The 26,004-nt window shown below is 42.9% G+C and overlaps 1 protein-coding gene across 3 annotated transcripts in view; it reads right to left on the reverse strand.

Moving 5' to 3' along the window:
* The window catches only part of MAGI3 (membrane associated guanylate kinase, WW and PDZ domain containing 3), a 246,433-nt gene that overhangs the window by 8,519 nt on the left and 211,910 nt on the right, over positions 1-26,004 (reverse strand). For 2 of the 3 annotated variants that reach the window (XM_019457884.2, XM_019457885.2), the window contains exons 12-19: positions 24,818-24,974; positions 22,609-22,700; positions 20,478-20,670; positions 17,740-17,928; positions 12,550-12,735; positions 2,092-2,194; positions 1,231-1,357; positions 257-400 (exon numbers count right to left, since the gene is read on the reverse strand). In XM_019457884.2, coding sequence (XP_019313429.2) covers positions 257-400; positions 1,231-1,357; positions 2,092-2,194; positions 12,550-12,735; positions 17,740-17,928; positions 20,478-20,670; positions 22,609-22,700; positions 24,818-24,974 — 1,191 coding nt within the window. The remainder of the gene's footprint in view (positions 1-256; positions 401-1,230; positions 1,358-2,091; positions 2,195-12,549; positions 12,736-17,739; positions 17,929-20,477; positions 20,671-22,608; positions 22,701-24,817; positions 24,975-26,004) is intronic. The other variant, XM_053891021.1, reaches the window with a different exon arrangement.

Here is a 26,004-nt window from a genome sequence, read left to right on the forward strand (position 1 = left end):
AAAAAGTAAATTTCCTTAAGGACCAAAGTCAAGACGGTGAGGACAGCGTCACCGAGCTACAGCCTAGCACTCTCGAGGGAGGACACGGAATCGCCAGGGGTCAGAACGTCAAACCAGGAGCGGCTGCTCTCAGGTTCTGTGATGGAAAACCTGGCTGCTTAGCTCTGGGGGGTTTCCGCACTCCCTTTGATCAACTGTTTTCAGTAGTTCCCAGTCTGGAGCCAGAAGCAAAGGCTGTGGACGGAAGCAAACTCACGTGGATCCTGCCGTCTTTGATGGCGGGGCCCTCCTCAGCCAGACGCAGGATGAACAGCCCCATGTTGTACTCCTTCCCCCCTCGGAGGCTGAACCCAAATCCCCGGGGGCCTCGCTCTAGCTCCACTGGGTAACAGCCAAGGCTCTGGGAGAGAAAGAGTGTAAGGAAAACAAGTTTTCGTGAGCTGCTTTACTGACAGTTTGAAGAAAGACTACCTTTGTAGCTGGAAGACAGCATTTATACAGTCCGTGTGCATTTCTAGATCATAACAAAGGAATGGGAGTTTGGGTTGAAGAGCTATCTAACTTTTTACAAATGCAGCCCAAGTTAATGTGAAGATTATGTTTTTTTCCCACTATTTGGTCAATGGGCAACAGAACTATCAGAGAAAAGAGTTTGGAGAAATGCTTCCTTTAAGGAGATTATGACTAATTTTCCTGAAAAAAGAAAAAAAAAAACCCAAACCCAAACCCTACTTTGATGAACTCAAACCCTGCTATTTCTAAGTACCTGACTGGGGGTGCTTATTTCTCCAACGTCAGGGTAAGCTTTTTTACCCTTTACACTCTCTCAGGGAAGCTAACGGAATGCCAAACACACAGCAAGACATTTGGGGAACGAGAATGTATCCGAACTGATTTGCAAGACAAATTTACCAGTGTTGGGCCGCCTGGTGGCTCAATCGGTTGAGCGTCCAACTCTTGATTTTTGCCCTAGGTCGTGATCTCACGTTCGTGAGATCGGGCCTCATGTCGGGCTCTGCGCTGACAGCGCTGAGCCTGCTTGGGGTTCTCTCTCTCTCTCTCTCTCTCTCTCTGCCCCTTCCCTGCATGTGCTCACATGCGCACTCTCTCTCTCAAAATAAATAAAAAAAGTAAAAGGCTTTCTCTAGGTTCTTTAAAAAGAAAAACTCACCAGTGTCAGCGGTTTAGCCACTGAAAAGACCAGTTTGCACCTGGGGGGTAGCTGCTTACCTGATTGTGCCGGCTGCCTACAACGGAAACCATGGCGGCGTCAGGCTGGGCAAGGTGCTTGTGGTCAGACCATGAGTGTCGGTAAGAGGCGGAGACGTCTTTCCCGATTTCACCTTCTACGGCACCTCTACGAACAGAGAAATCCAGTCACTCCCGGGACGGAGAGAATGAAAACACTCTGAAAGCCAAGGCAGGTTAGTCTCTTTTCAAAGCTGAGCTTGCCACTCTCCTGACAGGCCGCCGGAAAGGCAGACTGCGTCGAGAGCCAGAGACGCTAGGTGCGTCAGCTCTGTCCACATCCCACGTTGGTTTGGTCTGGTTTTTATTTTGAGGGCGTCTCGGTGCAGTTTTTATCAAGGAAAGCTGCACTCAAGCAGCTGAACCACAGGGCAGAGGAGCTGACCCTGCCGGTGAGAAATAGCTCTCCGCAGCGCCGATGCCCGCGGAGGTGCTGAATTTGTGACAACCTCGCTTTTGTTTCGTGGCTAATATTTTCAACAAAAGAGGTGAGGAAGTGCGTACAGGTACCGCTCGGGCAGGCTGGGAAGACAGCAATGCATGTGGGTCTGGGGTTCCCTGCCAAAATCAGGGGGACCGAGCGTGGCGGAGCCAGAGGCTGCTGTCGCTTCTTTCTTTCCAGTCCCCGCTTGTCGAGCATGATGGGATGACTGTGTTGAGCCCTGGGATGAGGCTGGAGGAGGGATGAGGTACCGAGGGAGCGGGGGGAAACTGGGAAGGTATCTGAGGGCGGAAAACACGAGAGTTCTCATTCTGACCTCACCGGTGGGGCGGGAGTGGGGGTGTGTACGGAAGAAGGGGGAAATGAGAGGGAAGAGCCCGCACCTGGGGGAGCAGCCTCACCTGTCCCCAGGTACATGGTTGGCCTGTGACTGTCCCATGGGTCTGTGCTGCAGGGCGGGGCTTTGCCGGGCGGAGTTTGTTCCTGAAGGCGGGCCATGATGCTCTGTTCAAATGAGGAAACAGGAAACATGACCCTCTGTACATAAAGACGTGGAGGCCAAGTGCTCTATGGGAGTGAGACCGTCACAGAGGGTTCCCAACCCTAGTGACTTCGTCACGAGCAGCACTGCGGCCGGCTGTCTGGAACTGGGATGTTACCATTTCCTCCCTGTGGCTGTGATCACTGCTTAGGTGTGAAGAGAATAGGAGCCCTATTCTTACCACACACACTTGCCTCTTCCGCCTTGGTCATCCGCACAACAAGGAAATCAGAAGTGTACATACTCAACAACAGCATCGAGAAGACGGAGCTCCAGGAGCCATCCGGCAGCCCATTCTATGGGCTTCTGGAGCGCACGCCCCGCACCCGGCAAACGCCGGGTCTCAGGAGTGCTGGACACAGCAGCCAGTCTGCGAACTGCACGCACGCCTCTAACCCTCATCGTTCACAGAGGAGCAACTGCTCTGCCTGGCACAAATACCAAAGACTCACTTACAGAATCATCCCGAGTGTCGACAAATGTCAATAAAGGCTTCACTGCTTCTGTTTTCTGAGAGCACAAATACAGGGGACAAAACTGAACATTTCTTTCTGTATCATCGCCAGTGGCTCCACACCTGCTGCTGTTCCTTGAAGGCAGGTCTCATGACCAAGCGTGGGAACCACCTGCCTCTGGGTGGCAGGTCACGGGAGATGACAGGTAGGGGAGACTCTTAAGGCTGTCACACTCCTATCCGTCAAGCTGAAACTTCCGAATGCTTATCTTGTCCATATGTTAAACATAGGATATTAAAAAAAAAAATTTAACGTTTATTTATTTTTGAGAAGAGAGAGAGCATGAGTGGGGGAGGAGAGAGAAAGAGGGAGACACAGAATCTGAAACAGGCTCCAGGCTCTGAGCTGTCAGCACAGAGCCGGACGCGGGGCTCAAACTCACAGACTGTGAGATCATTACCTGAGCCAAAGTCGCATGCTTAACCGACTGAGCCCCCCAGGTTCCCCTAAACATAGGATATTGAAAATACCAGAGAGAGGGAGCATAGCTTAGTGAATTAGGCCATGAACTCTGCAGCAAGACTGACAGGGGTTAAGCCTCTTATTTACTAGCTGTGTGTTCTTGAGGAAATTACTCACATTCCCTGTGCTTCTAATCACCTCACCCATAAAAGGAATTATAGCTACCTCATGGGGTTATCGTTATCCAACAAGCTTATAAATGTACATGCTTCAGACAGTGCCTGGCATCTACCCATTATGTACATGTTTCTATTATGATTAACATTATCATAATCCTCAAAATGATGAAATCTTATTTGAGGTTATATTTTTCTTAAAGTGCACATTCTGAAATTTTACCTTACTTGTTAAAAATGTTTAACACTTTAAAGTCAAGTGCTCCAGAAAGGAAGAGTGGAGTGTGAACTTTTTTGGGGGAAGATGGGGGGAAATGGAAATCTGTTGCTCTTTTATTTTTATTTGAGAGAGAAAGAGAGAGACAGAGAGAGAGAAATGGAAATCTGTTGCTCTTACTTTATTTTTATTTGAGAGAGAGAGAGAAAGAAGGAAGGAAAGGAAGGGAAGGAAGGGAAGGAAGGGAGGAAGGAAGAAAGGAAGGAAGAAAGGAAAAAAGGAAGGAAGAAAGGAAGGAAGGAAGGAAGAAAGAAAGGAAGGAAGAAAGAAAGAAAGAAAGGAAGGAAGGAAGGAAGGAAGGAAGGAAGGAAGGAAGAGAGGAAGGAAGGAAGAAAGAAAGGAAGGAAGGAAGGAAGAAAGGAAGGAAGGAATGAAGGAAGGAAGGAAGAAAGGAAGAGAGAAAGAAAGAAAGAAAGAAAGAAAGAAAGAAAGAAAGAAAGAAAAAAGAAAAGCAGTGCCCACCCAAAGCAGGGCTTGAGCTCACTTGATTCAGGACTTGAACTCATGAACTGTAAAATCATGATCTCAGCCAAAATCAGATGCTTAACTAACTGAGCCACCCAGGCGCCACTGGTTGCTCTTTTAAATTGCTATCATGGGGGCGCCTGGGTGGCTCAGTCGGTTAAGCATCCGACTTTGGCTCAGATCATGATGTCACAGTTCGTGAGTTCAAGCCCCACGTCAGGCTCTGTGCTGACAGCTCAGAGCCTGGAGCCTGCTTCGGATTCTGTTTCCCTCTCTCCCTGTCCCTCCCCCATTCACAGTCTGTCCCTCTCTGTCTCTCAAAAATGAATAGACACTTAAAAAAAATTTATAGAAATTACTATCATGAATTTTATTTTCCTCTTTAGCTTAACAAGTTACTTACGCTGGCCCTCCTTGCTGGTCTCCTTGCTACCAATCCTACCTGCAATCCACATCCTGGATCCCAGCCCTAACATATAAACTGAAACCCGCCTCTGCCTTACTTAAAAACCTGTGGTAACTATTTATTGCTCATAAGATACTGTCCAAACGTATCACCTGGGCACATCTGCCTTCCCACTGAAGCTCCTCTTCAAAGTGTCACCTTCTCTGTGAAATCTCACCTGTGGTTCCCTTCAGCACACTGTCTTCATAGCATTCACCGCATCCTTTCAGAGCGAGCCCGATACCGGCCTCTCTTGCTAGAGCATGCACTCCTCGAGCGCAGGGATCACACCTCATGTATGTTTATATTCCTGCACCCACAAGAAATCCCCAGATGTCCTTCCACTTTGGCTTACAGGGTACATCAATGTCAAGTTACGTGCCTCTAACCTTGAGTGCCCATTCTGTAGCTGAATTCTTGTCTGTCATTGTACATTCGTGGCCACCATTTTAAAGGGAACGGAAACTGATGGGAGAAATTACTTCTATGGACAGGATAACTGGGAGATGCTTGTACCTTAGCAGAAGTCCAATTTAGATAACTTTTTGGCTTCGCTAGCTTGGCCAGAATGACAGGTGTTTAACTTCAGGACAGTACAAACAAGCTGATCAATTTCAGCTTTTCCTCTACCCTTCCCTTCGGTGAGAGGTGTCACTGCAGCACAAGGAACCACACACTGGTGCTTCCTCTTTCAGTCACGTGTTCTTTCCTTGTCCTCTTCCTGGTTAAATAAAACTTCCCATCAATGGTATTTTTTCCAGTGTTAGTCCTTCGACCCAGGTTGCATGGCTTCTCCGATTTACTTCCGTGTTAAGAGCCGTTCTACTTCACAAAGTTAAATATTTATTCCATGATGCCAAACAGGCTTATGTTCCCTCTCCATTTTATCTGAAAGTTGTTCAGATAGTAAAGCAATGGGTTAAGCAGATCACTCCCTCAGTGAGGATTAAATCTTTGCGGGAGTCTCTGTATGTAATTATTTAAGAGAAAGTGTATTATCAGATGAAAAAACACAAAATCCCGTAGTTAAACTATGGATACAGACATTACAATGGATCGTGACTCATCCTCTGCAAGAATAAATGAGAACTGTGTAAGAGTACCTCCTCAAACTCCAGTAAGGGGCACAAATGATGGAGACATCCTAGGCTCTTAGGTGGGGTAACTTAATAGTTAAAGGTGTAAATTCCCCCGAAGTTAATATATATCCAGTATATCCGAATAAAAAACGCAGTTGGGTTTCTTAATAATTTGCTCTAAAATTTTACATGGAAGAGTTTCATGAATATCTCATCCATTTGGAGTGTGTGTAGGGGGCGGGTGGATAAAAACTTGCCTTAACAGACAAGATATTGGGACCTACCACAAAGCTACAGATTTGTTAAAAAGTGTGTGTGGATATACATACGTGCACACACACACATTAAAACACGTATTATGTATATTACTGTCAGGAAATACATATGTAAATTGACCCAAGAACAGATAAATCAATAGCACAGAACAGCTAGGAGACTCATGTTGGAAGGGGACGCAAACACACAGGAACGGTGGCTGCATAGATCAATGAGGAAAAGAGGTGTTATCTGATAGCTGGTGCTATAAAAGCCCACTCAGTGTAAGAATAAAAAAATAAAGCTGGATCCCTCCTAAAACTACAAATAAAAGGGAGGCTCCAGATGCATTAAAGAACTGAATGTAAAATTATAAATCTAGCAGACGATGATATAAGAGAAAATCTCTGTGACATGGGGTGGGTAAGGAGAACATGTCTTAAATGAAACTTCAAAAGCCTAAGTCATAAGGAAAAAATTGGCCAATGTGATTACATCTAAATTAAGAATCTCTGTACAGTGGAGGGCATGATGGTAAAGTTAACATACAGATGACAGGAAAAGATCTTTGTACTTTCTAAAATTAAATTGCACTGGGATGCCTGGGTGGCTCAGCTGGTTAAGTGTCGGACTCTTGATTTCAGTTCAGGTCATGACCTCACGGTTGTGAGATCAAGCCCCACGTTGGGCTCTGCACCAAGCAAGGAGACTGCTTAGGATTCTCTCCCTCTCTCTTTCTCTGTCCCTCCGTCATTTGAAAGCATGTACCCTCTCAAAAAATTTTTTTAAACTAAATTGGACTAATACCTATCCCAAGGAATCTCTAAATATCAATAAGAAAAAGACTGAAATCCCACAAGAAAAATGAGTAAAGGAGGGGCAGCTGGGTGGCTCAGTCGGTTACGCATCCGACCCTTGATTTCGGCTGCAGTCATGATCTCATGGTTCATGAGAACGAGCCCTTCGCTGGGTTCTGCACTGACGGCATGGAGCCTGCTTGGGATTCTCTCTCTCTCTCTTTCTCTCTCTCTGCCCCTCCCCTGCTTGCACTCTCTCTCTCTCTCTCTCTCAAAATAAACATTAAAAAAAAGAAAAATGAGTAACAGATATGAAGAGGCAACTCACAACAAGAAAAAAAAGCCCCAAAACAAGCATTTGAAGAGATGCTTAAATTAATGGGTAATGAAAGAAATGCAAATTAAACACGAATGAGAGGACACTTCCCACACTGCGGCTGGTTTGAAAGCAGGCTCACGCCAGGCACTGGCGGACACATAAAGGTGTAGGAAGCTTCCATGGCCTGCTGGTGGGGGTGAAGGTGCAACAATTATGGAGGACAGTCGGTCAGTACCTGGTCACATTAGGCATGTATTAGGTACGTATATGCGGGTGTATCCAGAGAGTTTGTGATAATGAGGACTGGAGACAAAGTGGTTGTCTGTGAGGGAGGGGACAGGTGATATGTGGTAAATATACATTATGGAAAATGGTCAGGTAGTTAAAAACAATGGCTTATGTTCATCCAGCAACATGGATAAATCTTAAAATCACACGGTGCTGTGATACCAGAAGCATAAGCAACCAGACCAAACATAGATAATTTAGACATCATCAACATTGAACTTCTGGGCATCAAAGGATGGTATGAAGAAAGTGGAAAGACAACCTGCAAAATGGGAGAAAAGACTTGCAAGCATCTATCTGTTAAGGATCTAATATCAGAATATATAAAGAAGTCTTATAATTCAACAACAAAGAAGACAATTCAAAACTGAGGAAGAGATTTGAAGAGACACTTCTCCAAGAAAGATATATGAATGACCAAGAGCACACGAGAAGATGCTCAACATCGTTAGGCATCAGGGAAACAAAAATCAAAACTATAATGAGATACTACGTCACTCAGGAAAAAAGATATGGCAACTAAATGCCACAGGATCTGGATTGGATCCTGGAACAATAAAGTGAGAATTTTTTGAGAATTTGGAGAAGAAAACCAACATAAAATCTGTAACATGATGCTATCTATGTGAGTGAAAAATAAATGCCGGGGCACCTGGGTGGCTCAGTTGGTTAAGCATTCGACTCTTGATTTTGGATCAGGTCATGATTCCAGGGTCAAGCCCTGCGTTGGGCTCTGTGCTGAGTATGGAGCCTGCTTAAGATATTCTCTCTCTCTCTGCCCCTCCCCCACTTGCACACTCTCTTTAAAATGAATGAATGAATGAATGCCAACACACACACACACACAGATATGTATTGTAAAAATAAAATGAGGCACATACAACACAATGGAATGGTTGGCCAGTGGGAGTAGGGAGAGAAATGACATGGAAAATGGAGACGCATGGGACCAAACAGATAACTAAATGGAAAACAAAACCAAGTATTTGTGGCGACACTACCAGGGCCATCCTAACAGAGTCCTCGGTAGCCTTTGGTAACTTGGGTCACTCTTAAAAATGGAACAGACAGGGGCGCCCGGGTGGCTCAGTTGGTTAAGCGGCCGACTTCGGCTCAGGTCATGATCTCGCGGTCCGTGGGTTCGAGCCCCACGTCGGGCTCTGTGCTGACAGTGCAGAGCCTGGAGCCTGTTTCAGATTCTGTGTCTCCCTCTCTCTCTGCCCCTCCCCTGTTCATGCTCTGTCTCTCCCTGTCTCAAAAATAAATAAGCGTTAAAAAAAAAAAAAAAATTAAAAAAAAAAAAATGGAACAGACAAGACGTGACACAGAAGTAGAAATCAATGTTGAGGAATAACACAACTTAAAGATTTCTTTAAAATGAGCAAGGACAGCCAGGTACAAGGTGTTTATGTCCTGTCCTTGAGCACAAGTCAGCACGGTAGGGGCCGAGGTGGTGGAACTGTGGGCTAGAGCAGGACTCTTGAGCTACAAATATGCTGGGGCGTGTCATACCAGACATGACACATGGCTTGGGAACTTAGGTAACCATTTCCCTGGCAAAATAAGCTTAAACATCAAATGGTATCTGGTAAGAGGGGACAAAAAGAATGGAAGGAACTGTCTTTTTTGGTAACTGTCTTATCTATTAACAGTGAATGGCTTATGGACAGTAGGGGACAGCAGGGGACAGCAGGGGAGTGGTATCAGAGAGGAAGTAATGTAGCTGTAGGTGCTGATCCGAACGTGTGATCTCTGAAAACAGCTTTAAGGCTATAAATACTCATTTGACTCTTTGGTGCAGTTGACAGATCTTATACTGAACACAACGAGAAACTTGGAAGACTAACAAACTCCATGGATGGGATTTTTATGGACAGAAGAGACAGTTTCTATTTTTTTTCCTTAGAAAAATAAGAGATTTTGAATACTTCCATAGTTTAATAAAACTTGAGTATACAATAAAATAAGGTGTAACCACTGAAATGTGATTTTACCTGTCAAACGTGATTGTCTTTAACAGGCTTTGCTGACATATGAAATAGACTTTAAAGTATACGCTGTTAAGGAGTGTCCTTTCTATTTTTTCCTTTCTATTTTTCCTAAACACTGATCAGCATTATATAGAAAATCTTGGGTACGTCCCCAAGCATTTGGACCAGTGTCAAAGTTAATTTTTAAGAAAAATGAGCAATTGTGGATAACCTCTCTAAGGAAACACTATCAACAGTCAAGGGTAATTTTGGAAAACAAAAAAAAATTAAACTAAGAGAAAGAAGCGGTCTGTTCCCAAGTCATCTATTTCAAGGCTCGTCAATGTGTGGTTCCTGGGTCAGTAGCAATAAGATGCCGATAGACACTGAGAGTCAGCATTTAGAAAACGTTATAATGACTGGATGGAATAATTTTATGTCTGTTTTTTTAAAATTATTTTTTATTAAAAATTTTTTTTTAATGTTTATTTATTTTTGAGAGAGACAGAGCGTGGAGCGGGGCAGAGGCAGAGAGAGAGACACACAGAATCTGAAGCAGGCTCCAGGCTCTGAGCTGTCAGCACAGAGCCCAACGCGGGGCTCGAACCCACAAACTATAAGATCTTGACCTGAGCCAAAGTCGGACACTCAACCGACTGAGCCACCCAGGCGCCCTGTTTCTGTTTTTATTTTTCATTTAATTTGTATGTATTTCACACCAATGCCTTCTGTGTTGGCCTTAGAGAAAAGTCACTAGTCCTTTTTACAGACGGTTAGAGAAACAGTGACCGCAGTACCGCGAGCTCCATTACTTCTAGGTGCTTCTCTCACTGCTGCATACCATGTGTGCTGATAGAGGCGTACTACACACGTTGTTCTCCAAACAAGCCTAAAATGTAATTTCCTTGTGACACCGAGGCCTGCTTTTCTTTGTGGGTCACAGAACACATTTAAGGCTAAAAAGCGGGCTCTTGAGATCGCAGTAAAGATACCAGAGCGAAGCCCACATGCACAGAGATAAAGAAATCTGACCAAAATCACATTAAGTAACAAAAGGCCTTCAAAAAAATTTTTATTGAGCACTTATGACGTGCCTAACATCGTTTTAGGCCCTTGGGGCTCAGCACTGAATATGACAAAATCTCTAGCTTTGGGAATTTATGACTTTACATTCTGGTGGGGGAGAGGACAATGAACAAATAGACCACGGGTTAAATAATCTCAGAGAAAAGTGTGGCAAAGCAGAGGGAGCAGGGCGAGAGGTGAGGGGCCTGGGGCGGGCAGGGCAGGGTTATTTTGGATCCTGTGGTTAGGGAAGGCACAGCGGCTGACAGCACAGAGCTGGGGCCGGTCTACTGACTCAAACACTGCTTCTGTCACTGGTGTTGTGACCGTGGGCAAATGATCCAAGTGCTCAGGGGCTCAGTTTCCTCAGCCATGGAACTGGAAAATAATCGTGCCTACCTAGGATTAGTGTATTGAATGAGTTAACAGACGTAAAGTATTTAGGGTAACACCTACCACATCGTTAAGTGCTTACTAAATTATTACTTAGGTGGGAAGGTCTGAGCAGAGACCTGGATGTGGGGGTCAGTCAGGCAAAGATGGGGTGAAATGGCACAGTTACCATTAGATGAGCACCTTAGGGTACTTACGCAGACTAGGTACATTTTCACCTCAGATTTTCACAATGATCCTGAAATAGATATTATCATCCCATTCTATAGATTAAAAAAAGAAAAACAAAACTGCAGGGTAGAAATGTTAAGTGGCTTGTTTAAGGTCATACAACTGCCTAATAGGTGTCAGTCTGTCTGTCAAAGGCCTTACTTCTTCTATTGGGTTTATACTGCCTCTGCTAGATCCTGGCAAAGAACGGAAAATCTCCTGACTTTTACTCTGTTCATTTGTTCATTCACTGAATCATCCGTTCACTCATCCATTTAACTCGTTTCTTCACTCAAAAAACATTTACTGAGCGCCTACTAAGTATCATAGTCAACTGACGATGTTTTGTCTTCAAAGAGCAGAGCATTTCCACAGGGAGACAGTCACAGGGAACGACGCTCAACGAACTGCAGGGATACGGAGTGCCGTGGGATTCACGGAAGGAAGCCCACATGCACAGAGGCCAAAGAGGCCTCGCTCAAGAGTGGATCTGGAAAGAACACTGCGGGGGGTAAATTGAAAAGGCAAGCTGGGAGCAAAATCATAAAACACTTTCTGTGCAGAGACCAGGGAAGCACTCGGGCTTCCGCAGAAGAGGTTTTTAGGGGAAAGGAGCAGCAGAGTCTGGGACAGAGGCTGGGCAGAGCGTGGAACACTACAGAAAAGGGAAATGGGCAGGGGAGGGGATGTCGCGGGGTCCGAGGACTAGAAAAGGCTTCTGAGAGCAGCTTGGAGAGCTCACGTCCACGTGGAAAGGCCCCTCTGGGATCTGGGGCAGGAGGAGATTCGAGTACTGCCTCCACTACGAACGAACGTACGAGAGAGGGGGCAGCAGGAAGAGAGAACGGAAGAATCAAGAATGACAAGACAGACCCCAAGACTGACTACATTAGAGGATCATGGGGGACAGCAGGGCATGAATACACATTACACTACGAGGGATTTTAATGTAAAAGACTAACCCTTCCTAATTCTGCTACTTTGGGCTTCTCCTCGTTAGTTTTGCAAACTCAGGAAAAATGAGATGTGCGTTATGTAACTGTGTTACCTTGTAATTCATAAACAGAGCCCATGAACTGGTGCTATTCAAAATGGCTCCTAATTAGGAACTCTTAATGACCAGAAGGCAGCTTTAAAGGGAGGCAAGACACTGAATGCATTTTCTGCCCTATTTACTGGCTGTTCCGACGTAGTCCGCTTCCCATTTAGACGGCAGCTGCCCAGAACAAAGCCCGGCCCCGAGGACGGGCACTCTGCGGCACGGACCTCACATGAAAGGCTTGATAGCAACAGCGACTTTCTTTGAATCTTTAGAGGATTTCCTCTCGCTCAAGCAAGCAGAAACTTAAGACATCATTTTAAGAAAATGAGATCTGAAAAGTATTCCCGATCTCTTTCACTTCTGGGTGCTTGCTTCTCCGGCACACAAATAGACGGCCACCGCTCACTAGCTAGCTGGGTTATTTTTCCTGAGCTACTGACAACTTTTTAATAAACTGTCTTTTAAATTCATTAAATGGAAGAGGCAAAATAGGAGACTCCGGGGTATATAAATGGTTCTATCACTGCAGTGAGTCTGGCAATGCTCAAAGAAGCCACTGCCTTCAGCAGGCTCTGTGCTGCTCAGAGAGTTTGCCGGAAGCAAATTTACCGGTTCCTTACCCTCCTCAGCAATGACCGTTAGTGTGACGGTGACACCAGCATCTTTGATCAGCTGAACGATGCTATCATGGGACAGTTCAACAATGGACTGCCCATTCACCGCAGAGATGTGATCTCCAATTTTCAGTTTTCCACAGCGATCGGCTGGACTTCCTTCTATGACTCGGCCAATTTTATGAGGAATTACTATGGGAAAAAATGCCCAGGTTTTTCAATTAGTTTAGTGTTGGATTTATCACCATCATTTAAAAAGTCAACATAGTAACATCAAAAACATTCTTTAAGGGGTGCCTGGGTGGCTCGGTCGGTGAAGCACCCGACTTCGGCTCAGGTCATGATCTCACGGTCTGTGGGTTCGAGCCCCACATCTGGCTCTATGCTGACGGCTCAGAGCCTGGAGTCTGTTTCAGATTCTGTGTCTCCCTCTCTCTCTGCCCCTCCTCCACTCGTGCTCTCTCTCTCTCTCTCTCTCTCTCAAAAATAAAGAAACGTTAAAAAAAACTCAAAAACTAACAACATTCTTTAAAAGTAGAGCAAAAAGGTATCACATGATCATCCTATGCACCCGCAATTACTTCCATATCAGCTTCCACCTCTGGTGCACACGCACAGATACTCTTACATAGCTGCGGTCCGAGCGTATAGACCTCTGGGCTATTTTCCACTTACCATAAGCCTTTCTCCAATTTTCATATTGCCATCCTGATAATCCTGTGTAAAGGCTACTGACCTCACTGATACTATCTCGTGAATCTGACGTTCCTTGCTTCGTGTTGGCCACATTCAGGCCATCTCAGAAACGGCCACGGTGAGACCATCTTTGATTCTGTGGAAGGGGCATTTACTCCCACAGGGAACCGTGGGAATAAATGCAGTTCAAATTCAAGTTTAGGACTCCGAAGTTACTGCTCAGAAATCCAGGCACAGTGAAATGACTGCCTGTTAAAACGAATCCTACCTAGTTCTATAGCAAAATTAGTTTCTTTTGTTTATACCTTTAGATTTTTTTTTTTAATTAGAAAAGCTGAGGGGAATCATAACATGAAATGTTTAACATTAAGATTATTTGGTTCATGGATAAAATCCTACCCTCAGTGTACAAAGCAGAGTCTAAGACATTTGCAAAGACATGCCGTGCAGTTCTATCAGTTCATGATGCTGAAGGCTTTCCTAGATGATTAAGACACTTTGCTGTTATTAGGGCTTAAAACAAGTTCTCAGACGTTCAGGAAATCTTGTCAAAATATCTTTCGCCCCTCTTAATAAGAAGCATTTGTATTAAGAAACAGATGTTCCTTCCATGTTCCTTGAGAATTTCCTCACTGGGGTCAGTAAATCTGTTGGCCATTTGCCTCCTGCTGACTACGGACTATTATGAAGAAGGAGAATTAATATTTAAAATGGCACTCTGAGTATGTTTCATTTCCATAGTAAAATGGGCTCCTCACCAGTATTTGAGTCATGGGTAGGTGTATGTCAGGGACATTTTAAGAGCCGTTCATTTGAACTAGAAGTTATTCTTAGCCATGATTTCTGTCCCCACGGGCAGTGCCGTTCACTCCTCAGCTCTTCTAGGATTATACACAGGGAGAGATTTTATCCCAAAACAGAGGAAGGCAATGTTGGAAGCAACCGCCTTTCAGCTCTGAATTATTATCAAGCACTTGCACCATTTGCCTTAAAACAAAGTAACTAGAAAAGTGCCAGGGCAGTGTGGGCCACGTCCTGTGCCCACATCCTGTGCCAGGCCGTGTGAGCGATTCACTGAGAACACAGGTGGCACTTCAGAAATGCCCAGTGAACCAGACAGTGGCCCTGTGGTGACCTTCTAACTCAATACCTTAGTTATCCTCCTTCTTAGAAAAGACCTACTTGTACACACTGTTCATTCTAGATGCCCCGAGAAGAAAATCATTCGGCCCTTGGCAAAACATCCAACGGAATGAATCTCTGAAGTCTCAGTGACTCCTTTCTCACCATGTGAGCAGTGTGCTCAAAGGGAATTGAAAAATCTTGGTACAGAATTTCCTGAAGGGTTAGTTATCTGGATGAGGGAAGGTAAGATTGGTCGGATTGTTCTAGTCTTGGCATTTACAGCAGTACTATCAAAACAGTTAAAAATAGCAAAGAGACTGATAGGTCACTTCTGAACACTCTCTGAATGGACTGGGAAATTTTCAAGGTAACCCCGCAGAGTACACATCTTGAGTCCTGCCCTGCTTTTGTTGGTATACAAAGTCCATAGGCATTTGCCATAAGACCAATTTAATCATCTTCATTCATCTTTGGCCTAAATCTGACTCCCGAACTGCCTTGTCCAGCTGTGGAGATCACTTGGGTGCTCTTAAAACACTCCTTTCAGGAAAAGAAAGGACAGTAGCTGGAAATGTCCCCTCTCAAAGAATCCTTTGCGACCGGAACTGAAAAGTATACGATAAGAAAGACAAACACTAAAACCTGTGAACTACTGGCGAAGCAGAAACTAGCCAAGTCCCTTTTCATCTTAAATAGATGTCTTTTCTCGGTGCTCCATTCATTTAGCATTTACACAAGCTGGGTCCAGGGCAGCAAGGGTGCCAGACCCAGATCTCTGATCTTCGAAAAAGTCATCGGCAGAGAATCTCAGAATTTCATAACTGGTGTCAGAAATGCTACCGGGAACTCTACTTGTGATAAATGTCACCAGAAAACACATTTAATCAGAAGGAAGAAATAATCTTTCCTGAACAGAATACCAATCTATACCAAGACAAGGTCCATAAAGAATGATCCGTTCTGACAGGTTTCCTGCCTTTTCACCTGTGCTAACTCTGGTCTCAACACACCTTTTTCTCTGTGATGCAGTCTGCAGCCACTGCTCAGTCTTTGTGAGTGAAAGCTCCTCACCCAAGCCTCCCCCCAGGCTCCCCTTCCATCTATAAGAGATGAATGGGAGTCCAGGAAGAATGCTTGCAGGGCTCAGCATTCTGTGAGATTATTAACTAGCAGTTCAATGAAATTACCAATTCGGGTTTTGTGCCAATGACTGAACATCTCAAGTACTTTACATAAAGTTCATGGACACCCGAAGCCTAATTTACCATTCAGGTTGATAATTAATGAGCTGCAAACACTCATTTCCTACATGAGCTGCTGCCTCAATCTTACATTTTAATTGGGCTTTCTTTCCCATCTCATTACTCAAGTATTGATAAACTTTTTAAAATTTCTTAAAAAAAAAATCAAGAGACAGTAGACTAACAACTTTATGAATAACACGACAGTGACAACAGCAGCAGAAGCTACAACAAGCAACAGCAGCTAACATTTCTTGAAGGTCCGGGCTAAGGGCCTCGCACGCATTACCTCCTTTGATCCTCAAACCCCCACGAGACGAGAAGTGTTACCGTCATCCTCATCGTAACAGAGGAAATTGGAGCTCTTGGAGGGTAAGTAATTTGCCCAAGATCAGACAGCTATTAAAAGACACAGCGGAATCTGAATCCAAGTTTGCCTGATTACAGAGCCCAACACTTACCGACCCTATCTTACACAGCTATCTCCCTCTGTGAGACACAAAACCATCAAGATAGTAAGAGACAACTACAATGAACAGGTGTAAAAATGTTTGAAAAATTTAAATGTAAACAGATACACACAAATAAAAAGAATTACTTAATGTACATTAAAATGCAATATAAATTTTAAATACAACCTAAATAAAAATGGTAAACGTATTTAAGGAATGCGACCTATTTTACTGATTTCTTCTGTATCGCTTTGTTTCATGGTGCACACTAGCCTCCTCCCCTTCCCCTAATTTCTGCAGTCCTAGAAAAGGAGTATGTTCGGTAGAAAAAGCAGTTAGCAGCTATGACACCGAGCAGTAATCTTGCACTATTTTTGTTCATCTGAATGCGTGGGATTATTGTATGGCATTAGAATAAGAATATGGTTCTCTGAAACGGTTATTTGGTTTGGGAAATACTGGTTTCCAGTGATACAACATAAAATCCCCCCAAACCTGCTTTCTTTCATTTTTCTAACACAGGCCACATAATCATCCTCAGAGCATCAGTGACAGTTCCGAGTGTTACCATGGCAACTGCTTTTGGAAAATGGAAACTAGTATCAGTGAGCAGTGACCTGATACTTTAGTAATAACTCATCCATGCCACAGAATCTTCTTCCTTTACACACTTGCATTAATTTTAGCAAGATTTTTGCAAATTGGTTTGGCCCACAACACTGCTGAAAGGGTTTCCTTCTTTTTCAACGATTTTAGTGGCCGTCTAGTCTAAGAGGATCTCACTACTCAAGATATACTCAAATCCACTGGCAGAGAGAGGAGCACATTTTCCTGTGCTCAAAGATTTTTTTATCATTTGACTTGGAAAAATAGTTACCCAGACAAGTCTGATAGAAAAAAATCTCAAGTGTCTGGTTCTCATCTTATATTCATTTGGATCTTCTAATTGTATTTAAAGATGATTATTTCTTAGAAACAACATTTAATATGCTGAATCTTAACAACCCTGAACATATTAGAGGTAATTCCTCCTTTGTTAAAGGAATTAGTATATACATGCACCCTTCCCAGATGACAATATTCTGTTAAACTGGGTTCAGGATATTTAGATTAATTTTTAAAGTTCTGACAAAATTTTTACTTTTCAGTGAAGCATATATAAAAGATAAGCATGCCTCTTGTCACTCCAGAAGGTTCCTTTATAGTTGGAATATGGCCATTGTTATTAAATAATACAAAAGGACCATTTAAGACATATTTGGGTCAAGATTCTTCTATTAATCTATTTTGCTTCTTCTCAACTGCTTCTAGCATTTAATTCACTTCTGCAAACACAGTTTCTCCCAATTTAAAAAAACCCTACGCCTCCTTATTTTAAAAGACTTAGTATTGTCCTTTCACTGAATCTACTAGGGCACGCCCCTAATATACCGCCACAATATAATCTTGGCGCAAAGTGTGCTGCTAAGACTTATTTTATGGAATCTGAGATGACAGATTAACCTGCAGCCTGGAAGTTTGGTTCAGACTAGCCGGTGTTGAAAATAAAATATTCATCATTCTTAAAAAGGTAAGTCTCTCAGGCAATTCATACATGATTCCTAATTAGTTTCACAAAGCCCACAGGGAGACTCAGAACACTGCAATTGCAGGGAGGCACAATCGGAGATAGCAGCCCTTACCTCCTGGAGGGGGTTTGTTTTTGGAGGTGAGGATGACGAAGCCAAATCCTTCATTTTCTTTTCGGTGCAAGACTACATCATAGGCCTCCTGCGGAGCAGGCCTGGCTGGGACCTCTGCTCGGTTCAGGCGGGGAGAGCCATTCTGGGTCGAAAGGAAGGCTTGAGAGCTGTCATCCTCAGGTTGTTTCTCTATAATAAACATGACCAAGTATTTCTAGAACATCATAATTTTTGTTAACTTAAGTGTTTTTGTGCTAGGATTCTCACAGGAAAATGTGGTTTCAAATAACATCTAGGATAGAAAAGCAACCTCCCCATGTGAGCTCTGGCCATCTTAGATGAGACTCAGATTGAGTCTGTCTGACATCTTAAACACTTTTAAAGTGTGTACCCGGAAGAATTATATGTTTTCTCATTGCAAAGGAAGCTTTTCAAAGCTTTCATCAAAGTTCCTGGTAAACCAATTCTTCTTGAAACTGTTTTCATTCCAGCAAGATTTTGACCAGTAATTTTAACAAAAGTTGGTAATGAAAACTGACACAGTAAACTTCCTTTTAAAATCAACTGTAGGGGCGCCTGGGTGGCTCAGTCAGTTAAGTGTCCGACTTCAGCTCAGGTCATGATTTCGCGGTCTGTGAGTTCGAGCCCTGTGTCGGGCTCTGTGCTGACCGCTCAGAGCCTGGAGCCTGTTTCAGATTCTGTGTCTCCCTCTCTCTCTGACCCTCCCCCGTTTATTCTGTGTCTCAAAAATAAATAAACGTTAAAAAAAAATTTTTTTTAAATAAAATCAACTGTAAATATGACTTCGTGCTGTGACTACCACTTGTGATGTTGGGGAGGCCAGTGCATCAGGGCAGAGGTGCCCCCCGTTATCAGCTGAGAAGTGAGCTGTCAACATAGGATTTGTCTTATGCAATGTGTCTTCAACTTCAGTTTCCTGATGGATGAGATCAGATGCGCTAACCATCAGCAGCCCTACTCCTCCCCCATCCAGCAGATAACAGGCTGTCCACATGAACACCCAATTCTCCTAGGCAGAGAACAGGTCATACGAATCCCCAGCAAATGGAGAGTTAACGTATACCTTTCTCTCCTACCCAATTACGTCATCAGAATCAAGAAAGAATGACATAACTTAGTCCTGATTAAAAAAAGGGCAGGGGCGCCTGGGTGGCTCAGTCGGTTAAGTGGCCGACTTCGGCTCAGGTCATGATCTCACGGTCCGTGAGTTTGAGCCCCGCGTCGGGCTCTGTGCTGACAGCTCAGAGCCTGGAGCCTGTTTCGGATTCTGTGTCTCCCTCTCTCTGACCCTTCCCCGTTCATGCTCTGTCTCTCTCTGTCTCAAAAATAAATAAACGTTAAAAAAAAATTAAAAAAAATAAAAATAAAGAAAGGGCAAATTTTGTGCCATAATTTGATACAAACCATCATTAACCATCACCACGAGACACTGCCATTAAGGAATATCCATTTATAAGGGCTCTTCTGCCTCAAAATCTACATGATTCAGAGATGACGTTTTAGAATTTCAGCAAAGTGCCACGAACGTCCAATCATTAATGAAACATAAAGGGGCTTTTGGTTTTTGTTTTTGTTGCATAATGTATGGTTACAATGAATTAGCTAAACGCCTCCAGTAATATCAAACCACTATAAAACGTCTTCATGAGGCTTCCCAGGACAGAGCCAACCTCTCGTACAACATCACATTTTTTACTACATGTGGTTCTGTTCTGACTCCAGCATCACTGCAACACTGCATGAAAACCTGTATGCCTCTCTAAATGTCCGATGTTTATGAAAACAGGCCTTTACCTTGGATGTTGCAATCAAAACCACAGTGCCTCATTTTTTAAGAGTAAAGCAAATATTCATCAGGTCAACAATCATTCACTGATGTCTACTCTGCCGGGAAGGCACTCTTTTATGTGCTGGGGATACAGCAGTTAACTAAATGGATAAATACCACTACCTCTACGAGGCTTACATTCTTATGCTACCGGGTAGTCTTTTTAAAATTTTAAAAAGTGGCAAGAATTCACTTCTCAAAATTCCGATGTGATATTCACAAAGCTATTGATGAGAAAAATGCACTTAGAGCCTCGTATCATGGTTTAGACCCCAGGCTCTATAATTAAACTCCTGTCTTAATCCTGGCCCTACTGTTCACCAGCTATGTGTCTCCCAACCTTTCTGTGGGTAATTCTAAAACTGAATAATGACAGTATTTACATCACAGTGTTATAAAGACTAATTAAAAGAATCCATAGGTCTGAGATATAGTAAGCAACTCAATAAATGTTTTTTTAATGTTAAATTACATTATATTATAACTTCTCAAGTAGAAGCATTCTATCCTCTGAATATTTAGGAATTCATCAGGATCCAAAATCTTTTGACATTCAGCTAATGGGATATCTTGGTATGACTAAAACACTGTATCTAAGAGAACAGATTTAACCTGGTGCTCCCATCTACAATACCACGTTGGCAAAATCTGCCAACACATTAACATAATCTCAATACGGAGGCCCAAAATTTATTTGTTTTTTGATAATAGTCTTTCTGGATCCTTTTGACCTTACACGGCCTTCCACAATGAGGCCCCGGGTCATACTAAATGGATTATCTCAGACAGTATTAAACCTAATAAAGGAACCTGCAAAACTACATAGAAAATGGGCTAAAGTCTCTTTGTTTCTTTTTGAACCTATCAGAGCAGGAACAGGTTCACATACCACCATAGAAGATCTTTCTTCTGACGGTTAATAGCACGTGGCCATTTCGAGCAGCCGTCGTCATGAGGTCTAAGACTTGTTTGTGTGACTTCCCTTTAACAGGAATCCCATCGATGCACATCAGTTCATCAGCTGCACGGAGCCGGCCATCTTTCTCAGCTGCGCCCAGAGGAATGATGGCCCCAATGTATATCTGATAAGATAACAAAGTGTAGGTTGGTCTCTACAGTCAACTAAGAGCTACTATGATCCTCAATAGCTATGTTAAGGACTTCCTGACTCAGTACTATGCAAACCAACATATTTTTGCAGTTCAACTATGAACATTTATAGAAGGGGGTTATCTTAGAAAGTGACCATTCTACAAAATGGCACTTCAGATAACCACACTACATGATCTCTTCTCGATCTTTGGGGTTGAATAAAAACAAGATAGAAAATGCAAAGCTGTTTAATAACTTAAAAAGTACCACTATCAGTTCCATCAATACAACAAAACAAATACATTAAACTCAGAAAATGCACTCGTGCAGAGTAGCTCCTAAAAAGTAAAAAAAAAAAAAAAAAAAAAGAAAAGAAAAAGGATATTGAATGCCATCAGCTAAGATTTTCTACACGCTGTTCACAGCAACTGGGATCATTCTTAAGATATCCCCAACACATATGGTGATCAATACAAATTCAGTATATACAGCAGAGAAACATTTCTTATTCCTAAGTCTCAAAGCAGTAAATATCTTAGGGAACAGAGTGGTCTGAGGTCTACTTACATCTAGGTAAACAGATTTGGCTCATTTTGCTTGCCGGCAATTAAAATCCTGAATTATTAGGCTAGTTTCAGAGCTGTTAACACCTGACATTTAAGAAAAAGATTTGTCCCAAGTTGTTTGAGACAAATTCTTAAAATATCTTAATCAACTCTATGGGTATTAACAAAATAGGAACCATTAAAATCAAATCACATCTTCCACCAAGAACAATCAAGGTATATCTGCCCTGTATAGGTTGACCTGCCTTAAGCTTTGTCTCTGGTGATTAACTATAACCAATATGACTAATTAGGACACATTTATAATATATAAATCAAATGTTCTATCCAGAAATGGAAAGAAGCATGTCATTTTAAAAGATTATTGTTCCTCACCTAACTTCCAAGCACAGTAAGAATGTCTTTCTTACATTATACAGAAAAAACATAAATCTGTTCTCAAACTCCACAAAGCACATTACTTCTTTGTCATTCAAACTAAGGGCCAAACTTAAAAAAACAGAACCCATTACATTTGTTCTCTAAACTTTAGGTGAGAATCGTGTCTAAAGTTCTAGGTTTTGGGGCGCCTGGGTGGCTCAGTCGGTTGAGCGCCGACTTCGGCTCAGGTCATGATCTCGCGGTCCGTGAGTTCGAGCCCTGCATCGGGCCCCTGTGCTGACAGCTCAGAGCCCGGAGCCTGTTTCAGATTCTGTGTCTCCCTCTCTCTGACCCTCCCCCATTCACGCTCTCTCTCTGTCTCAAAAATAAATAAACGTTAAAAAAAAAATAAATAAAAAAAAATAAAGTTCTAGGTTTTAAAGGCTTTATAAACATAACCCTTCTGCTTTCTGGACAGAAACACGACTTATTTTATTTTTCCCTAGTTTTATACGTAGAGCGGATGGAATGGTATGCAAGGTACTGAGCTTGAAAATGTCAACCCACTAATGAGGGCAGGTGATATGATGTACGCAGCCTCAGGCCAACTGTTTACAGAGCATTCATTCAAAGGACAGACTGATTGTGGCAAACAGGATGCTAGATTATAGGTTTCTGAGAGAAGGCAAAGGTCTTAAATTTTGTTTAACAGAGGCAGGGGGAAATAAAAATTGAAAATAATGAACTGCAGCACATAGTGGAATACAGAAATTAATTACTGCCCAATTTCCAGCTGACATATTCAGTTCTTGCCTCAGCCACACCAAGGTCCCTGAGAAACCATGACACTAAGAAAAATGCAGTTCCTCCTCACGTTAATGACACGGGTAGAGAAAACCAAAATCTTATCTAAAAAAGTCAAATAAAGCAAACACTATACTCTTCCAAACAGCTACTTAAAGATTCATAGGAACGGCCAAATTCCAAAATATCTGAACTTACAGACTGGTCCGGCCCCTCGCCTCCCAGTACCCGGAAGCCAAACCCCGACTCCTGCTTCCGAAGAAAAACATCCAAGTCTTTGGTGTTTGGTGCTAAGGAAAACCAGAAAATATAAAAATAAAGAAAATGAAATACTTGCATTTATTTTAAAAAGGTTAAAATAAAACAATGCACTTATGTAGTAGGATACTATGATAGAGTTCAATAAACTGTAACCTCAGAACTTTCTGGTATGTGAAAACTTACACAAGAGCATACCACTATTGCAAAAAACAAAAAAAAAAAAAATCAATCGTAAGTATTTTTTTCCAGCTCTAAAGAAAACTGTGCATCGAGATAGCTTGGGAACATTTACCCCTACCTTCCATGTACTCAGCTTTACTCTGCCATTAAGCCCTAATGCCTTCCAAATCAATGTTATGATATTAAATTCAGCATCATCCAATTTAAGTTTGATGTTTGAGAGGTGCAAATTATGTACATTAACATCTGGGCAAATCCTAGGAAAAGAGAGCCCATAAAATGCCTTAATTCTACTCCTGAACTAATACCGTTGTTTCAGAAAAGCATCCCATATTCACTTAGCCTAATGGTGCAAAATGATATTATTTTAAAAGAAAATGACTGCTAATACCTATTATCAGCCCCATTTTCTGGCTGGGAAAACTGAGGCCTAGGTACGTGGCCTAGTGTCAGCAAATAAATGGCACAGCTGAGATCTCGACTTAGCTTGATTTCTAGGGTCCAGGCTCTTAACTCACGCTATTCTGCCCCCAAAGGGTAGGTCCCATTCACCAGAATATTAAGTCAGGGAAATCTACTTCATGACTAAAATAATTTGATTGTCAAGAAAATATTCGTGTTATTCACAAAGTAAGAAGTGTTTTCTAGAAATATGTCGGGGAACTATATAAAAACAGAGATACTGCATGGGGTAAATCTTGATAATGTTCCTTAGAAGCAGTCTCTTTTGAGAAATAATTTCTATCAGAATTACAGAACTTTAGAGATAAAACTCTTGAGCCCAACTCAGTTACTTTATATGGAAGGCCCAAAGGGACTGAGGAGTTCATATTAATACTAAGAATGTATGAGGCTATGAATGGGAAGTCAGAAGAAAAGGATTCTCCATAGTTATACTAATTTAAATTATTGCTTTGCTGTGCTGTGCTTACATCTGGTTTTCATCTTTCTAAATACGGCCTGGGCCTATTCAGGATAAAGACTTACAGTTGGTTAAATTATTATGAAGTCAATTATATACGATATTTCCACCTGTGTACATCATTTCTAAGGTAGATTTAGATCTGCTTCTTAAAAACAAATTAAAAAAATTAAACCTAGTTAATCTGCAATTTTACTTTGGAAACAATTTATCATTTTAAGTAAATCAGCACAAAAATGAACTTCTGCCTTATGCACTCTCTCTGCGCACCCCTCTCAGCTGGATTCCTCTGACCTCGTCTACCCTGGTTTCCTCCATAGGCTGCACACGCTCTGATTCACCACCCCTCATACTCCTGCCAGGAACATCTCTTTGAAACACAAGTCCACGATGATCATCCCGGCAGTGAAACTATTCCGTGGCTCTCTATCGTTTCTGTGATGGACTCCAGCTCCCTTGGAATGGTCAACTCCGTCCTCCCCAACCTGTTCCTGCTCCCCTCTGCTCTCCCGTGCCAGCTGCACCCAGCCAAACCAGGCCACTGGCAGGACGCAGGCCATGCAAGGTCAATGTGCAAAGGTTGCTCCTGCTTCCTTTCCCTTTTCATCTGCCTCATGAACACCTCTCTGTCTTTGAAGACTTGTTTCAGGCTTAACCTCCTATCTGAAGCAGTATCTGACACTTCCTACTACCCACAGTGGTAAAATTGATTGTTTCCTTCTTCAGATCCGTGTGAGGCTGGTTTGTACTTATTTATTTTCCATGTAGGTTTAATTATCATTTTTGGTTGCACAGCCTATGGACCCTGTTTATCTCTGTATTCCCATCACCTACTGTGTGTTAGGTAGATCGTAGGCACTTAGTCCCTGGTTTTGGAAAAAAGTGAGTGAATGAGTGTTGAATACAAATGGAAGAAACCCAGAGTCATATGAACATGGGGATGAAGGAATAACTTTTCAATATGGTTTGGGAAGGTCCCAGTTTTTTAGAAAATTCAAATTTATTTTGTCGCATGCTCTCCTGAAATATTCCACAACTACTTACGTTTATCTTCATATAAAGTCTTAGATTTCAGGTAGACCTCAGAAGGATCCAATTTCGGGGATGCTGACCTGATAATGCTGGGTGGAAAAGGCATAGGCTGGGGAATGGGCTCATTTATGGCCTCCAAACTTCCTGAATTTTCCTTTTTATCTGTTTTCTGAAATGGAAAAGGGCCTTACTTAGTATGTGTTTAAAACCAGATGGTTGATTAGTTCATCAAACTATTGTGTGACCCGGGTATGTCAACTGATTATAGGTGAGCAGGTGGCAGGGTCAAAGCCACAGCATATTTGCAGTCTTGTCAGAATTCACCTGCATAGCTGTGTGTGCTTGGTTAAAACATATTTTACTTAACTTAGAAAAAGTTTATAATGATGTCAACGGAAGGGCCTGCATTAGTCCTACGTTTACATGACCTTGCCCTTTTCTCCACCACCAAGACACAAGCTGACTTTGAGAAGATGAACACAGGGACACAACGCAACACTGCTGGGCGGGAGGGAGGACCTTCGTGAAGGTCTGGATCGGCCCCACCGCCCCCACTCCCTCCATTTAATTCCCCGTGAAGATGTCTGAGATACCATGCTTTCTGAGAAAATGGAATAGGAAGTGTTAACTCTAACTCGGGTTACAAAGAGGACACTACGAATCCCCTGCGTGGCCAATTCAAATACGTGAAGGAGAAACGCACCACGCCGGGCAATCCAGCAAGGGAAAACGGGAGCATGTTTTCCTGTTTTTTCCAATCTGACAAAACTTTCCCAGAATAACAGCCAGGCAAAATGATTCAATAAAATTTTAAAGATGAGATCCAATACACAGCTGAAGAAAATAAATATGGGTTTGAGAACAGCTGGTTATTCTGAATTATCGCTTGCGGGGGGCGGTGGGGAGAGAGGGGCAGGGGGGAGATTATAGATGTTTGCGAAAAAATAATGCTGAGGAGGATGGAGCACTGGGGGCAGCTTATGAGGGAGTGGTATGAGGACAGTCGTTACGAGTGTTGTTCCCGGGGGCACCCTTCACTGATCCAGACCAGGTTGGACGGCAAGAAGAGGAGGGCGGCCTCCTCCCCCCTCCCCCACACGTCCCAGGATTCTGTCAGAGCAGGCACAAGGTCATCAGTTAGAAAGCTTTGGGGTCACCCTGGCTGCTCTTGGCGTCTATTATGAAACAGACTGGCAGCA

The sequence above is a fragment of the Panthera pardus genome, unplaced genomic scaffold, assembly GCF_024362965.1.
Source record: "Panthera pardus isolate Hobbes unplaced genomic scaffold, ASM2436296v1 HiC_scaffold_11, whole genome shotgun sequence".
In the NCBI taxonomy this organism is placed as follows: Eukaryota; Metazoa; Chordata; class Mammalia; order Carnivora; family Felidae; genus Panthera; species Panthera pardus.